The sequence below is a fragment of the Ambystoma mexicanum genome, chromosome 8, assembly GCF_040938575.1.
Source record: "Ambystoma mexicanum isolate Mex_15411 chromosome 8, UKY_AmexF1_1, whole genome shotgun sequence".
NCBI lineage: Eukaryota > Metazoa > Chordata > Amphibia > Caudata > Ambystomatidae > Ambystoma > Ambystoma mexicanum.
Window position 1 is genome coordinate 521,807,331 of NC_090929.1, and position 17,594 is coordinate 521,824,924.

At 45.1% G+C, this 17,594-nt stretch overlaps 1 protein-coding gene across 5 annotated transcripts in view; it reads left to right on the top strand.

Annotated features, from left to right (window-relative positions):
• Positions 1–17,594, top strand: part of TNFRSF14 (TNF receptor superfamily member 14) — a 661,986-nt gene that overhangs the window by 385,291 nt on the left and 259,101 nt on the right. For all 5 annotated transcript variants that reach the window (XM_069610212.1, XM_069610211.1, XM_069610213.1 and 2 more), the window contains one exon: positions 2,326–2,345. In XM_069610212.1, the coding sequence (XP_069466313.1) occupies positions 2,326–2,345 (20 nt within the window). The remainder of the gene's footprint in view (positions 1–2,325; positions 2,346–17,594) is intronic.

The following is a 17,594-nucleotide window of genomic DNA, read 5'->3' on the forward strand; positions in this document are numbered from 1 at the left end:
GCACCTCCGTATTATTCTGATAGCTTCATGGTGGCCAGCGAGACCATGGTTCTCTGAACTTCTCAGCCTGTCGGATCAGGCCCTGGTGCACCTTCCGCTGGGCCCAGCACACCTACTCTCTCAGCAGGGAGGGACGTCATCCAACCCGACCCCCAGAAGTTAGCCCGCTCAGCGTGGATCCTGACAAGTCACACTGAGGCATCTGCAGCTGTCGCATGATAACCTAGACATTATACATTGGGCTAGCAATGATGCTACCAGGAGCCAGTACAAAAGCAAGTGGACTAGGTTTTGTCACTGGGAAGAATCAAGAGAGGTTGATCCATTGACCTGCATGTTGGATGACGTGCTATCCTTCTCTGCACACTTCGCACACTCGGGGTTCAGGTAGACACATGCCGCACCTATCTGGTGGCTATTGGAGCCTACAGGAACTCAGGGGAGGAAGTTTTTTCATCTTCTAATCCGGTGGTTAAAGGACATTTGGCGGGCCAGACCAGGCTTTATCCACCCATCAAGAAACCACACCCTGTGTGGGACCTCAACGTGGTCTTGGGCGCCCTTGCGCATAAACCATTCGAACCAATGGCATCCACGGACATCAGGATAATCACCATAAAGACAGCCCTCCTTGTGGGCCTCACCGCGGCATGTCGGATCAGTGAAATCCAGGCACTGGTGGCCGCAGAGCCTTATACTACTTTTCATAAGGTCAAGGTGGTGCTTAGAACTCACCCCTCATTCTTACCTAAGGTTGTCTCCTCCTTTCACCTGAATGAGGAGATAGTGCTACCAACTTTATTTGCGGACCCCAAGGATGACGCTCAGAGGGTATTGCACTGTCTGGACATCAGGCGTGCGCTGAGATACTACCTCGACAGTACCAAGAGCTTCCGCAAATCAGACCCTCCCTTTGTCAGCTTCGGTGGGTCACAGCCGGGCTGTCAGGCCTCCAAGGCTTCCATAGCAAGGTGGATGGTTACGGCCATCAAGGAGGCGTCGAGGGGCAGCACAAACCTCTTCCAGCAAATATGCATGCCCACGCAATTGGAGCTAAGGCCACTGCGGTTGCATTCCAGAGACACGTGCCGTGGCAGGTTTTCAGCAAGGTGGCTACATGACCTATGCCCTCGGCCTTCTACAAGCACTACTGCTTGGATGCCGGCTCCAGTCAGACACAGCATTTGGTCAGGCAGTGTTAAGGAATTTGTTTTCCTAAGAGAGCACCTCTCCACCTTACGGCTACATTCAGTTGTACTCACCCATACAGTATGGAGGAAAGGGGATGGGACCTATGAGTAATTATAAGTTACTCACAGTAGTGACCAATGTACTCCTAATCCATAGTCCCCTTTCCTCCATACCTCCCATCCTCATCCTTAATAATACTGGTTTCATTAGGCAATCTTATTATTGTCGATGCGTCAAAGGTAACTGAGGAGTGGCACCGGTTGCTGCAGTCAGGGGAGCGCATGCTCCCAGGGCCGCGTGTCCACGTGCATCTAAATTTAAAGGGGAAGATGATTTTTCTGGTGAAAAAGGTTCCGCCTCCCGTCCCTAGCGAAGGACGCCCATACCGTATGGAGGAAAGAGGACTATGGACTAGGAGTACGTTAGTCACTATGGTGAGTAACTTATAATTCTTTTGATGAGCGAGCCAATTTGACCTACGTACGAGTCGAATTGGGAATTTATTTGACTCAGCTTGTATTAGCTTGTGGGTCAGGTCGTTGGTGGCTCAAAAAAGTTGAGTTAATTCAGATAATGAGCCTCATTATAAGTACAGCAGTGTGGTAAAAAACAACAGTAAAACAGAGGTAAGTTGGTTACTTCCGCATTACTGCCTGCTGTACTACAGTTTTGGCGGTGAGGCAGAGAGCTGGAGGAAAATCCACCACCTTACCACCAAAAATGTTGCAAAATTTGCAGAATTACTGCTGGTGGTAATGGTAATACCACCAAAATCCCCATGGGGTCCTATGGACTCCAAGAAATGCGTACTAACACAGCCTACCACCACTGGCGGTAATTCCACTGGACCAAGTGGTGGTAACAGTAAATCCATTTAGTGATATTTCGGCTGATTTTCCGCTGAAATACACACAAATTGCAAGGGAGCCCAATATTTTTAAAGGAGTCAAGCCGAATCAGCACTTCAAAGCTCACCCATCTCAAATAAAGTGATGCTTATTTGCTTTGTCAATTGTTGCTTTGTCATTTCATGTTGTTGCTCCTTATTTATAAATGTGCATTTGGCAAAAAAATAGAAACCAATGAAAAAAAGTGTAGACTGCTATCTAAATGTTTCTCCTCTTTTTTTTACAGGGTGTCCGAGGAAAAAACGGGTGAGATTTCAGTTTTTTTTTTGGAAAAATGAATTGTTTCCTGTTTTAACACTTAGAATCGTGGAGGGAAATGTGTCTTAAATTGAGGTATATTTAGGCTCTGTGGATATATACGAGTTGTTTTTTCTTAGAATCTAGTTCTCTCAAAGGTTGTCAACTGTTTTTTTCCTCCAGCAGACTAAGGTCTAGATAACCCATGGAGGGGGCCCAGTATGCCACTCCTAGTCCGGCTGGTGGCAGTGCATACTAACAAGATAAATGAAGCAAGCCTGCTGAGGGGGGCTCCGTTGCTGGACAGACAACAGGAAAGGCGGGGCTAACACCCCTTTAGTATACAATGTGTAAATTTGAAGCTACTTCCCACCTCTCAGTATGAAAGGCAGTGAATGGCCTGTGTGGGTCAAGCAGATACTGCTGGTGTCCCTGCAGAGCAGACCCCTTTCAGAGGGACGAAGGATGTGATTTGGGAGAGATAAGAAGTCTGCTCCTAGCACATACTTCAAGGGAGACCTGTGCTTTATTCAAGAGTCAGAGGGCTCAGTTAACCAGAAAGACACTTTGATCAACAACAGACAGGAAGGTGGGTGGGACTTAGGTATATGTTGTCACCCCTTGTCTGTCCTGTTGCAGAGCACTCTGGTCCTGACCTCATGCATAACAGAAGATTGTTGGTGGGGACCCAGGATTGGTTCATTAAGTTGTGCTTAGCCTGCACCAATCACTGGGGCCCATATGGCTTTAAGAGAGGGCTGAACCCCTAGCTAGCCAGATCATCTGACGACTTCGAAAGGAGTAAGAAGAAGGACTCATTTGGACCCAGGCTGAAGGTACAGTCTACCTTACATCTTCCACCAGTGAAGGAAGGCCAGGTGTTCCAAGAGGGAAGCAAGACCCCAACCTAAACATCTCCATGGGAACAAAGACTCAGAGGGCCCATCCAGCAGCTCCAGAACCGGTACCTAGCCAGCACACAGTGTGCCATGCTAGGTTCTGCCAGCAAGCTTCCTAGGTGGGAAGTGCTGCAGAGTCTCTGGACAAAGGACAAGGCCGTTGCCTACAAATACTCTCCTGAGCTTTGGGCCGTCCGCCTTGAAAGAACGATACAAGCCCTGCGAAGAAGCTAGGAGGAGTGCCACACAAGGATCATCCAGCGTCCATCTTTTAAGGACATTATCGAGTCCTCTAACTGCATCCCGCTGCACCACTGACTGTTGTCACGCCACAGTCAACAGAGCCGTCTGAGCCGCCTCAACCAGCATTCCAGATCCAACAACCAGCGCAGAGACAACGATTCTTGGCCCAGAGTCGCTGTGCCAGACAGCCTGCAGACATCCGTCCAGCCTTGCTTGCCGAACTGCCTGCCGCCTGGTATATGCAGCTGTCTCCCACCACTAACTCTGTCTCAAGGGCTGCGAAGCGCCCTGGAACCGTCTTGACACTGTCGAGCACCAATAACTTCTTCAGCACCAGGTACATTGTGGCTTTGCCCCCGTAAACTCCCCTAGAGACAGTTGTGAACCTTTGCCCCCATTTGTGCTGGAACCAAATAACCTTGAATCAGTTAGACTGATTACTTTACCAACTACCCTCCTGTCCGTATCCAGAGTTCATCCCTTTCCTTCGTGAAACTGTCTGTCCTCTTGTGTTCCTTTATAGGGTAGGTTGTATTTGTAGTGTGCCAGAACTGTCTATTGTAGTAATAATAAAGTAGATCTTTTTATACATCCTTGACTGGACAATAATCAATGGGTAATATTTGTATTTTCGCTGTGTTGCAACTAACCAACGATCCACGGCCTTGCGGAGGTAAGCTTGCCATTCCGTCCACGTTACCAAAATTGTACAAGGAGTTCTTATAATTCACTTGTATTCCGATCTGTTCGGATCCCTTTTGGTGTACTAGCGGCGTGGGGTTGATTGATGGTTTAGAAACCGATATTCATCCCTGGACCAGTGGTGCCCCGGAAGTTGATTCGTCACACCGTCCCCACTACAGCCCCCTACTCCATTCCGCTGTCCCTGTACGTCCCACTCAAACCGTGCATGTGAAAGCGATTCTTTGCACTTTTTCGCTTTACATGTGTAAATACATCTAACATTTTATATACTGAACATATTTTCGGAAGTGTCACATTACACTTTAAAAGTTAAGAATCCTTCCTTTTCAAGATCGATTTTAAGGTGATGGAGAACAAAAGCAGAAGCCAACTCTTCTTAGTAATAATGTCACATACATAAATTAGCTTTTTTTGTTTTGTTAGATTAACTCACTAAGTATGACCTAACTGACAGCACTAGAGCAGCCCGGGTATTCTTCAGCAGCCTGTTCTTACTGTACTCTTGTGTCCTTATCAAAATGTCGGTCACTCCCCAAGGTATTTCTGTTGCCAGTCCTTTGCACATGCCCTCTCTTCGCTACTGCTATCCCCCACTATGCTGCATATTACCATAACGGCGGCGGATTTCCGTCTGCTAGTGGGACTCTCTCAGACTTATTGACATTTTGGGAGCCCCAATAAACGGATTCTGACATGTAAATCAGATCTACTAAACAGTTTCACTGTCAGAAAGCACTCTGGGCCTCATTATAAGTACATTCTCATTTCCATTAGTTCTCGTGTTAGATGAGCTTTCATCACATCAATTGTATTTAGGCTTTTACCCTGCACTGTTTGCCCAATTTTATGTCAGTTGAAAACGCCTGGATTGAATTTCAGCATTTTCTTCATTTTAGCTCATTATTTTTAAAATTATTAACTGTTTAAATTGATTGCTTTTAGGCTTTTTAAATAGCATCTTTTGTGGAAAATGCCATTGCTTGATATTTAGTTACTCCTGTGCTCCCCAGACACTGCTTGTGTTTTAGTCATTCATGCTCACCCACGGCTGCAAGTTCAGTCTCTTAACAGGGATTTTACAGACTTAGGTTTTTCAGTTTGTTGAGCTACCTACACATATAAAGGGGAACACACTTGATTGGTTAGTGGGACATAATGCCATACTCACCAAGCAGAGTGAAAGCCCTTGGTCTGATCGTTCTTTTATTCACTTTACAATCATATCTGAAAAGAAAGTAACAAGGAAGAAAATGATCTCTACTATAATTCCCTGCAGAAATCTTACAAATCTGACACCTGAATCATTGGATCCATGGCTTAGCTCAATGCGGCAGAATTTGAATGATGAGTGATCAGTTAATGAAATTACTAAGGTATATCAACACACTCTCCAGAAAGCAGTGAATACCTTAGCGCCATGGTGAAACAAGAAGGTACTACAAAGAGAGACCAACTCTTGGTTTTCCCCTGTTCTTCAGAAATTGAAAAGTCAAAAAATTAAAGCCTTATACAAATGGAAAAGCTAGTTGACAGACTCAGATAAAAAAATGTACCAAGAGTGTAAAAAGCTTTAAAAAGGCAGTTATTACAGCTAAAACATCCTATTTGGTCGATCGTATAGCTAAGGCACAGTACCAACCCTGGTAACTGTTCAAAGTTCTTAAAGAGCTGGAAACCACTAAACATAATAATGCTGATACAATCATCAGAGATGCCAATAGGTGTAACTCAGTACAAGAGGCCATGGACTCCAAACTTAAGAAAATCAAAGATGGGATTGCTTGATCGAATAAAACCATTACCCATAAAGATCTTAATACCACAAATTCGATTCACAAGGAATGGAAAGCTGAAGAGCTATTTACCTTCAAACCTATATGCGAAGCTGAACTGAGATTGATTATTGAGAAACTTAAGCCCTTAAATTGTAAGGGGGACATATGTCCTGCCCTAGCTATCAAAGCCTGCTCTTCTGCTCTGATCACCACTCTCGTAGGTTCGTGAACACCTCTTTCAGGGACTGCTGCGTGCCCGCATGTATCAAAAACTCCTGGATAATACCTTTACTGAAAAAAACAGGTCTCCCTCCTAGCGATCCTTTGAACCATCAACCCATCTCGAATTCTCCCTTTCTTTTGAAGATTCTGGACAGGGTCGAGTACTTGCAAATGTTCACTCATTTGAGATCTCATAACGTATTGAATCAGCGGCAATCCAGATTCAGAGAGAGTCACGGCACAGAGACAGCTTTGCTGGACATAAAGTCCAGATTTCCCCGGCATATGGATCAGGGGGATACCAGCATGCTGATGCTTCTGGACCTGTCTGCCACCTTCGACCTGGTGGACCATACAGTTTTGGTCACCAGGTTGGAGGAGGTAGCAGGTTTTGCCCCCTTGGCTGCACAATGGGTTAAATCCTTTCTCTGTGAACCTCAATGAAGGGTGAGTACTGTACTGACTGATGCTAATCCTAAAGAGCTGGCCAAAGGAGTTCCCCAAGCGGCTTGTCTTTCTACCATGTTTTGCAATATTTTTCCAGTGCCTTTGTTGGATTTTTTTAGACAAGAATGGCATTAAGTTCACCAATTACGGTGATGACACTCAATGTGTCATCCCACTTACAGGTGTCTTTGTGGATGACAAAGCCAACATTAATAGGATCTATAGCTTAATTCAAAATTGGATGTTTATCAATGGCCTTGCGCTTAATATTAGCCCGACTGAACTGATGCTAGTAGGAACGGAAGCTACAACACGTAGGTTGGAAAAACAGTACGCCCAACTTCAGATGGATGGCTGTACCACTGAGATAAAAAAGAAGGTTAAAAAACTCTGGGTTTACCTTGACTGCAACCTGAACATGAAAGCTCAGGTTAGCAGTCTGGTAGCCTCAGCTGCATATTATATTAAGCTTTTATCCCATGCGTGGCATTTTCTCTCCAAAGCAAGTCAGGAAACATGCTTTAATGGGATCAATAATTGATTATTGCAGTCGCCTATTGATTGGCCTACCAAAGTGTGAGGTTAATAGGCTACAGGTGATGCAAAATAATGCAGTTAGAGTTATCGTGGACTGTAGGAAAAGGTACCACATCTCGGATGGAAGAAGGGATCTACATTGGCTCCCGATCAATGAAAGAATTTGCTTTCGGCTTATGGCAATCACACACAAATGCCTGAAAAATACAGCACAAGCATATCTTAAAGACAAATCAGTACTAAAAGCCAGTAATCACAATTTAAGATCCAATAATTGTTTTCAACTCATAAATCCTGTATGTAAGTTGACTCAGGTGAAAAACTGAGCTTTCTACTCTGCTGCACCAGTTTTATGGAATGGACTACCTCTTGGCTTAAGAGAAGAGACCTCCATTACGGTTTTCAAGAAGGGACTGAAGACCTTCTTGTTTAACTAATGAGACTCCCCTTTGTGCTTGACTTTCACCGCTGACATTTCTCTCTTGCTACTAGGTTATTGTTTGTGTCTTGTCTGTTTAGCGCCCTTAAGCCTTGGGATCAGCGGCAGCGCTATGTAATTCATTCAATTAAATTAAAGTAAAGGTAGGACTGAACGCCCTGTATGCCAGCAAACATTGCACCAGGCTAATCTAGAGGGTACAGTACTGCGTACCCAAAATAAATTGTCAGCTAGCCTGGATTTGAAGATAGCCCTTGTTCCGTGTGTGCATAATCCGGTATTACCTTCCCTTGGAATAACGATGGGCCCTATCCCGAGCCCGAATGTTACTCTACACCCGGATGCCTCTAACACAGATCTTGTGTGCAAGACAGGAGACAGGGGGGTTACCCAGAATATTAAGGACACCCGGGCATGCCAGTAAAAACATTTACATGTGATTACTGGGCCACAATCAGGACGGGATGAGGCCAGGTTGGGATCTCTTAAATTAGCCTATACATACTGTTGATGTGCATGATTACATTATAGAAATAATGTTGACATAATGGGCCTCATTACGAGTTTGGAGGTAGCCATGCCTTTTTTAGCGGCATGGCTACCCCCAAACCGGGCACTGTGACCAGGTTCCAGAAATAGGGAATTACCGGTCCATGCCGACTTTGGCGGGCCCGGTAATTCCCATTCTCGTGAGCCGGACCCGGTACATCCCCATTCCCATTTGATCCCCCACAGGGCTCATTGGGAATGGGGAGGATGCTAACAATGGGCCTGTTAATGATGGGCCCCTTGTTAGCATCCTGGTCTGCTAGCGGGTCCCGCTAAGGACTTTTGGCCAGACCAGACATCCTTTGCGGGACCCACTGCAGACCTCACAATGTGGTGGCCCAGAATGAACGGTGCCGGTCCCTTACCGGCACCGTTCATTTTGCGGCCGTCTTGCTCGTAATGAGGCCCAATGTGTCTTACCGAAACCTGGCTCCTGGACTCACATGGTCCCATAATCGAGCAGGTGCCCCTTCTGGGTTAGGTCTTTTTTGGTTAAGAACTGAGTTCTTGGGCATGGGGGTGGCGTTGCTATCATCTGTAAAAGTAACCTTGGCATGTTCGAGGACAAAAGGGATTGTGACGTATGTGAAATTATAGTGGTAATTTTATCCTGCTTTATAGATCTCCTGGTGAAATGCCTTTGTTCAGTGAAAATATCATTAATGTGTTATTCCCCCTTGCAGAAAACTAAGTGCTCTACAATTCTCTTGGGTTATGTTATGTTATCATCACTTATATAGCGCACGGTTGCCCAAAGGCATCATGGCGCTTAAGGAGAGAGAGAGCGGCAACTAGGAAAGTTAGAAAAAGTGGATTTTAATCCTCTTTCTGATCTGAATATAGTTAGAGATTTGTTTGATGGCCAATGGAAGCTTATTCCACAGAATAGCTGCGGCAATTGAGAAGGCTTGCCCGCCTACACGTTCACGTTTGTATCTAGGAAGTAGAAGCACTTTGGCAGTGGCGGAACGCAGATTGCGCGTAGGATAATAGCAGAAAAATGTGCTTGGAGATACTCCGCACCCTGATTATGAAGTGCACGATGAATAATACATAGGGCCTTAAACTCCACCTGTTGGGCCTCCGGGAGCCAGTGTAGAGTCTGAAGCACCGGCGAGATGTGGACTCCGTAAGGGGTATCAGTGGCCACCTGAGCGGCCAAGTTCTGTAGGAGCTGCAGTCGTTTTATCAGCTTCTTAGGCTGGGCCAGATATAAAGAATTGCAGTAGTCTATCCGCGATAGTACCAAGGCGGCCACTACCAGGGGACGAAGAGGGGCCGGGATCTGGGGCAGCACCTTCCTAAGGGTTTTTAATTGGAGGTGGCCAGCCTGACACACTGCCGTATCCTGTTGGTCCATAGACAGAGAGGCTGATAGCATGACACCCAGGTTTTTTACTTTCTTAACCGGGGTGGGGGAGGACCCCAAAGAAAAGGGCCGGAAAGAGGACACCCAGAGTTTAGGATCAGGAGGGCAGCCCACCACCATCACCTCGGTCTTGTCACCGTTTAGCTTGAGCCAGTTGTGGCCCATCTAGTCCCCCACTCCCGCCAGACACCCCCGCAGGCACAACAACACCTCAGATTGATCCAGATCTAATCGAATCTGTATCTGGGTGTCGTCGGCGTACGAGTAGCATCTGACGCCGAAGGAGCGGATGAGACACACCAAGGCCCAGATATAAATGTTGAACAGGATATGCGACAGGGAGGAGCCCTGGGGAACCCCACAGCTGCGGGTGGCAGGGAAAGGAAAGGTGGCATTGCTAAGGTCTGTGAACGGTAAATCAGGGCCCCCACACCACCAATGTCCACCAGCCTGTTTATGTCGTCTAGAACGGCTACCAGAACACTTTCCGTGCCTCGGCCAGGGCGGAAACCGGATTGGACTGTGTCCAAAACATTATTAGATTCCAGATGAGAGGAGAGCAGAGGGGATACCAGTGACTCTAGGAGTTTAGCCTCGACAGGCAGTAGAGAGATGGGGCGAAAATTATATGGAATAGCTGGGTCCAGAGTCGGTTTCTTCAGCAGAGGAACTACTCTTGCCGATTTCAATTCCTGTGGAATGAGCCCTGTCAGAAATTAGCTATTAACCGCAAGAGTGATCTCAGATAGTAGAAAATGAGTTATCTCTTTCATGACCCTCAAGGGGATGGCATCAGAGGGAGAGCAGGACTTAATCTTATTAATAGCCGTCAGGACTGCTTCCTCAGAGACGGCTGGAAACGTGGACCAGCTATTAGTTGTATTAGGAGCTCTAAAGATGACTTAAACCTATGGAAAGGAGACCCAAGAGATAAGAGAGCCTTCGATCTGGAACAATCTCTTTACGATATGAATATCTTTGTGCATAATTCTGATCCCTCACATATAAACAACAACATTTTAGATTGGCTTGCCAGTGGAAATATCCAATTGACAGATGTGACTACGACCCCGTTTGTGAGTGGTCAGATCACTTTTTCCTCACTTTTTCGCTGGAACTTCCGAACCTCTCTTATAAACATACCACGCAAAGTTCTCGGAAGAAATTACCGAACAATTAAGGTGGCTGAACCTGTTAGATTTATGAGTAACTTGATGTCCAACACTATGGACCAAGACTCTCCTGACTTTTTAGCAAAGAATTATAACACATACATTGACTCATTGCTAAACAGGATCACCCTGATCAAACTTAGAAGCGTCAGGGAATGTCCCAATCACCAGAAGTGGTTTACCCTAGAACTTACCTTGCTTAAACAAAGGAAAAGGCAGTCTGACCATAATTGTCTCAAAGATAAAGTACAGTAAAATAAAGGGGATTGGAAACTCAGGGAGATGGAATACACATGTAAAATACTGGAGGCAAAACTAAATGATTATAATGAACAAATTACAAAAGCAAGTAATGAAACCAAAGAACTTTTTACATTGTTCAAGACCTGGGAAAAACTCAATGCTCTGAATCATAGACGATTGTATTAGGGGTCAAAGGGCATTTGCAGACAAAATGAAATCAGCAGGGCCAGAATACATAAGCACCTGGACCAATTGACTATCCTGATATCTCTGACACTATTGGAGGAAGGGAACAAAAAACAAAAGACCTCCCACCCCAGTTTAGTTTTTCTGTAGTTACGGATAATGAGGTTGTTGATCTACTGAGTGATATGTACCCCACCAACTGTCCAGGAGATTTGCTACCTTCTAAACTTATTTTAGTGCATCATGAAATGTTTGCACCATTCCTTTGAAGATTTATTAATGCTTCCTTTGTACATTGTTTGGTTCCCGTGACTATCAATGATGTAGTGGTCACCCAACTACCACTCTTCTAAAGAAACAAGGGCTGGATCCGAAAGACCCCTCTAATCTGAGGCCTATAACCAATACCCCTTTTCTTCTTAACATAATCGACAAAGGGGCCACTATGTAAATGCAATCGCATGTGGAAGCCTCGGGCCTTCTCCATAAGAAACAGTCTGGCTTTCAGTGTACCAGTAGGACTGAAAATGCCTTATTAGATCTTCAAACTCATATGCTTTCGGCCCTGGTAAGGAGTGGCTCGGGACTGCTGATTCTTTTAGACCTATCAACAGCTTTCAACCTCTTTGACCATAAAAGGCTGTTGCATAGATTGACTGATATTGGTGGCTTCTCAAGAGAAGCTGCGACATGGATGGAACCATTCCTCTGTGGCGAAACTCTAGGATCCATTGGGGAGATGCATTCTCCGATCCTGAGCCCATTCTGTGTGGCATCCCGCAAGGGGTATGTCTATCCCCATCTCTTTTTAATATTTACATTCAGCCACTGTGTGATGAAATAGAGAGATTGGGGGTATTCTTTGCTAACTACGCAGATGCTTTCCAGCTCTTCATCCAACTCAGCGGGGATTACTCGGCTGATCAAGAAAAGTTATATGAAGTCTATATGCTCATTAAAAGCTGGATGTCCTCTAAATGGCTGTGTTTAAATGCTAGTAAAACAGAGCTTATGGTGTATGGGTCGAAGCATGCCTGTGATGGCCTAGGACGGGAATACGTGACCTTCCGCTTTGTTAGAGGCCATGTACCCGTGGCAAGTAAGGTTAAAATCCTTGATACTTTCATGGAGGCCACGGTTAATGCAGACGCTCATGTGAACTATATAGTCAAGAAGTCAAATTACTATTTAAGAGTCCTGAGACAGATTTGCCCGATGGTCTCGAAGAAAAACCGTGAAAAACTGGTTCTAGCTATCATTCTACCGGGGCTCGACTATTGTACCTCCTTCCTTGGGGGAGCAAGCAAGAAATGCATGAACAAACTTTAGAAGCTTCAAAATGATGCTGTACGCATAGTGTGCAATATTGCATGCAGAGGCCCGGTATCTAAGGCCCGCAGCAAGCTTCATTGGCTCCCTGTGGCAGCCAGAGTTCAATTTAAGATTCTCACACTGGGCCACAAGTGCCTATTTGGGGCTGCACCGTACTATCTAAAGGAGCAACTGGAGTTTTATAAGCCAGGCAGAAGCCTGGGATCATCTGATGATCGCAATCTAAGGGTCCACGGTTCAAGAGAACCTGGGGGAATGGTTGGTCCTTTCCCACTCTGATTGCACAGGCTTGGAATGAGCTCCCAGAGTATCTAAAGAAGGTAGAAAATCATCTTACATTCAGAAAACTCCTGAAAACTAGATTATTTGCCTAGGGAGGTCCTTGACTGTTCCGTCTGTATCCTTTTGGTTTGTTTGTTTGTCTTGTTGCTCCATGTAGCGCCTGGATGCCTACGGGGTTTGGTGCTCTAGAAATATATAGAAATAGAAATACAGTGGTGCAGATTAAAACAGTGGTAATGAGGCGGTAATTCTGTTACCGCTTCATTACCACCCTGCCTGACAGCAAGTTTGGTAAATCCTCCTCCTTTCCTGCCAAAAATCAGTGAAATCACAGCCGAAATTCCCTTGGAGTCCTATGAACTCCGAAAATGGGGACTAACACCATCCTACCAACACTTGTAACCCCACATAAATCTGTGGGACCAAGTGGCAGTGACGGTAAACGAGTTTGGCATTAATTCGGCGGTTTTACTGCTGAATTACTACCAAACTCGTAACGAGGCCCTCTCTGTTTTACAAACTGGTGTTACTTTGTTTGTATCCAGATGAGCCTGCCATCCATTGGGAACTTGCAAACAGCCACATATATGCTGCTGGGCATGAGTAATTGACAGGCCATCAGCATGTTAGCCACAAAGGGGGTTCACTTTTTGAAAGTGCCCCGGCTGATTTGTTTACAAAAATGTGTTAACTTGTTTTTGTTGCCAAATCTACTACAGAAGTGGTAGTAGTCTGCAAATTGGATGGAACATTCATGACTACTTCAGAAGGATTCATCACTGGCATTTGTTCTGGTGGCAGATTCATAAATACATATAAACGGTTGTATACAAATTGTTCGTTTTACAACTGTTCGAATTACAATTAACCTTTTCACAATTGACCGAATTGTGAAGGTCAATTGTAACATATATGTGGGGGAAACCCCCCACGACCCCCCACCCAACGCCAAACCCCCCCAAAACCCATATATATATATTACCAAACCGATATATACGGTCAATTGTGAAAAGGTCAATTGTGACCCTTTAAATTCGGTCAATTGTTCATTCGAACAATTGTAAATGAACAATTTGGGTAATACCATATAAACTATACCTAGTATGATGTAGTGGTCTATCGGAATACCAAAACCCTTTGGATGTTCCAACCTAGTTTCTAGTGACTCAATCAACTGTCATAGGGCCTCATTACAACTTTTCTGGTCCGGACCGCGGTGATTCCGCGGTGGCGGTAACAAAGTTTCCGCGTCCGCAAGGTTGTGGAAAGACCGTCTGATTACGTGCTGTCAGCCGCGCGCACCACACGGACGTGGAACCGTAACCGCCATCACGGAAACACCCACGGAAATGCACATAGCGGCGCCACAAGTTACGCAACACCCATGTCAGCCACCGTCGCCACGGACACGGAACGGGAATTACCATGATCGCCGAAACCAGAAACAGAGAGGCAGCCATCATATAAAGCACAATCCATTGCCATCCAGAGTCGGCACAAGCAGAATCCACACTGTGAGAAGCCAAAAGGGACCACCAGCATATCTGCCAGGATTCCAGCCCAGAGGCAGTGCAAACAGCGCTTTAGTGAGGCGGAGCTAACTGTTCTGGTCGAGCACATAGTGGAGCATGCTGAGATGCTGTTCAGTGCCGATCAACGGCGTGCCACACAGCAGCGGAGGAAGGAAGTGTGGGCGGAAGCAGCATGCAAGTGCACCGCAGTGGGCGTGACTGTGAGGAGTGTAAAGGACTGCCACAAGCGCTGGGACGACCTCAGGCTGAGGGTGCGGAACCTGATCTCCACACACCGCCAACGCAGCTGTGGGACAGGTGGAGGACCCCCTTCCCACTGAGGCTGCAAGCATGGGAGGAGCGTTGCAGCACTGTCCTCCACCTTGAGGGCGTCCATGGGATCGGGGAGGCTGAGGCAGGAGTGAGCCCACCTGCAGATGCTGGTAAGTGCGCAAACATGAATGCCATATGAGTCTATGTTGAGGGCATGACTGGGCCAAAGGACCCATTAACAACCCCCCCCCCCCAGGCAGTTGTGGGATGTATTTACCCATGCATCCGAGCCATACCTCAAAACTGTGCAGTACTGACAGGGAAAACATCATGATGGCCAGAGCTTCCCAGAAAATGCACAGGAAAATGCATGAAGAATAGGCTGCCCCTCATTTTTGCCGATGTTATGGGCACAGAAGGACACTGCCTAAAACCACCATTGGACTACCCACACAGTAGTCTGAAACCATTGGGAATGGCAATGCTGATTGCCAAAAGCAAACCCATAACTGTGGAGAATTCATTTTCTTAAATCCCAAAAAGGGGTGCAGTACCAGTACTCACCACTATCCAAAAGCCGGCGTTTTAAAACCACCAGATTTTGTAGAAAACTGAATAAATGATCCCAAAACATGCCAAAGAAAGACATTTTAAGAGGTGGATCCAATGTAAAGTTATATTCTGAAGTGACTTGAAGGTTTATAACAAGACTGGCTGAGCTGGGGATTTCAGCAGTTTAAGTAAATGTGGACTGAAAGACACTAAAAATCTCAATGTTCAAAAGAAATGAGTGACCTACTTTTGAGTGTCACATAGGTTGCAATTGTTTAAATGTCATCGTTTTGAACTTAGAATCAGCATTCTAGCTGCATATGTAAAAAAATTGTCTTGACTTAAACTGGAAAACAAAAAGTGACATTTTATCTGTAACATGGCTTAAGGAACTGAATTCTGCCTGGCAACTACCCCCATCAGGAGTGAAACTTGAGTCACAGCTGTGTTCCCAGGCCTAGCTGCCCTTTTGCTGCTCACACCAAAAGGGATATGACACTTCCCTGATTGAATTACCTGGGCTCTGCAGGAAATTGAACAAAGCCCTGTCCTGACTCAGGCAAATGTTTTATTGGCGGGAGTCGTAAATGGAGCTTCCTCTTGGCAGAAGCTGGGAGGGGCAGGGTCTCTGAGCTTGGCAGAAACTGGAAAGACTGGTTTCTGTACCATGTGACATGAAAAGACACACCTCTATAGCCAGAATATGGTTTTAGAAAAAGATGAATAACTCATAGAGCGGACATGTGAAAATTGTATAAATGACACCATAATTCTTGTGATTTTTCTGCCCACATTTTAAGAGGTTTTTAGAACCGGTGGCATGTTCAGGGGGGTTTTGGCAGAAAAGAGGATATTACTCAAAATGTGTGCATGTGAAAAATCTGACACTTCATCAACTAATGTCCATACTCCTTGCGCACATGTGTGTAAATTTGGGGTAATGTACGGTATCGCAAACCAGTTAAAAAGTGCAAAATATTGCCATTTCTGAATGCAAGCTCCCAGGAAGAGCAGAGTTTGAACAGGGTATACCTCCTGTGATATGTGATGGGTGCATGTAATTTCAAACCACTGTGTAGTTATGAAATATGTATTTGGTTCAAATCTAGATTTGTGTGTAAGTTGACAGGAGGAGTGGACTTTCTGCAGGCTGTAAAATGACATCACTCTGACACAGCCTAGCTCCCCCAATCAAGTGAGAAATGGAAGTTTGACCAATGATAAGTGGAGAGGGGCTGGCTAGTGATGCTGCTCACACACACCCATTTTAAAAACACATAAAAGCAGACAGACAGGACAGATAGGGACTTTCAAATCCATTTTCAGCTGGAAGCTCTGCCGGGAAAATCCATACTTTACCTCCATCAATCTCCAGAGAAAGCTGTGCAGAAAGATCCAGACTTTAAATCCCTCAATCTTCAGAATCCAGAGAGAGAGCTGATCCAGATCACTGTGAAGTGCAGAGACCAGAGTCCCGTCTAAAACCTGACCAGATCCATGGCGAGGCCCATTTCACTCAAGAATATAGTGTGAGTACCTAGAAAACTGTGCAGAACCAATCTCCTAGTTAAAATAATATAATTCAATCTAGCTTAATCTAAGTAGAACTGTCTCCTAACTGTCACCTGTCATTTGTAAAGCTGTCACTTGTCATTTGCTAGTTGCAAGCTGCACTTGTCTTTTTGAACTTTACAATTTCAAATCTGAAAAACGACCTTCACAAAATCGCTCATATCTCCGCGACCGTTTGTGCTAGAGACTTGCAGTAACTTTCATCTGGAAGCTGAGATCCTAGGCTTTACTAGGACCCCAAAACGATAGTGATAGTCCTTGTATTTCTTCTGTAATAGCGCCCGGCGCATTCGCGAATTTTACCGCGATTTGCAAATTTCTCCACGTGTAAAAAAAATCTGCTGCTGCTTGCCTTCCATTTGCCAGAAAATCGTTTGCCTCATAAAAACTATCCTTGAATCATTGCAAGAGTGAGCCTGAGCTAATATTAACTAGATATCACTCACCCTGAACCTCTGAAAGGGAATTAAAAGCATTTCCAGCATATTTCTCATCCATTCCTAGCACATATAAAAGTATTTGGGCCTGTGTTTTCAAAACTCCTATCTGTTTTCTTTAAGCGTGCTTGGGGGGGATTGAACTGAATTACATTGATTGCATTTCTGAGAACTGTGTGCTTTCCACCCATTTCCTTGCATTGCATAAAGAGGGGGGGGGAGTGAATAGCCAGAGAAAAGTGATTACATTGTTTGGTTGAAATCATATTGAGTATTTTTTGTACTGCATTTCATTCAACATTGCATCCATTTGAACCCTATAAAGCATTCTCTACCACATTATACTCCTGTACCTATTTACCAGTGTGCTACCTTATCCATTTCATGTCAACTCCTTAGTGATTATAAAGAAGTGTGCTAGTGCCAGATTCTCCGTTGTTAATCTTTATCATATCAGATTAAGTGTGATATTCAATTATTAATTTATTATAAAGTGTGATATATATATATTGT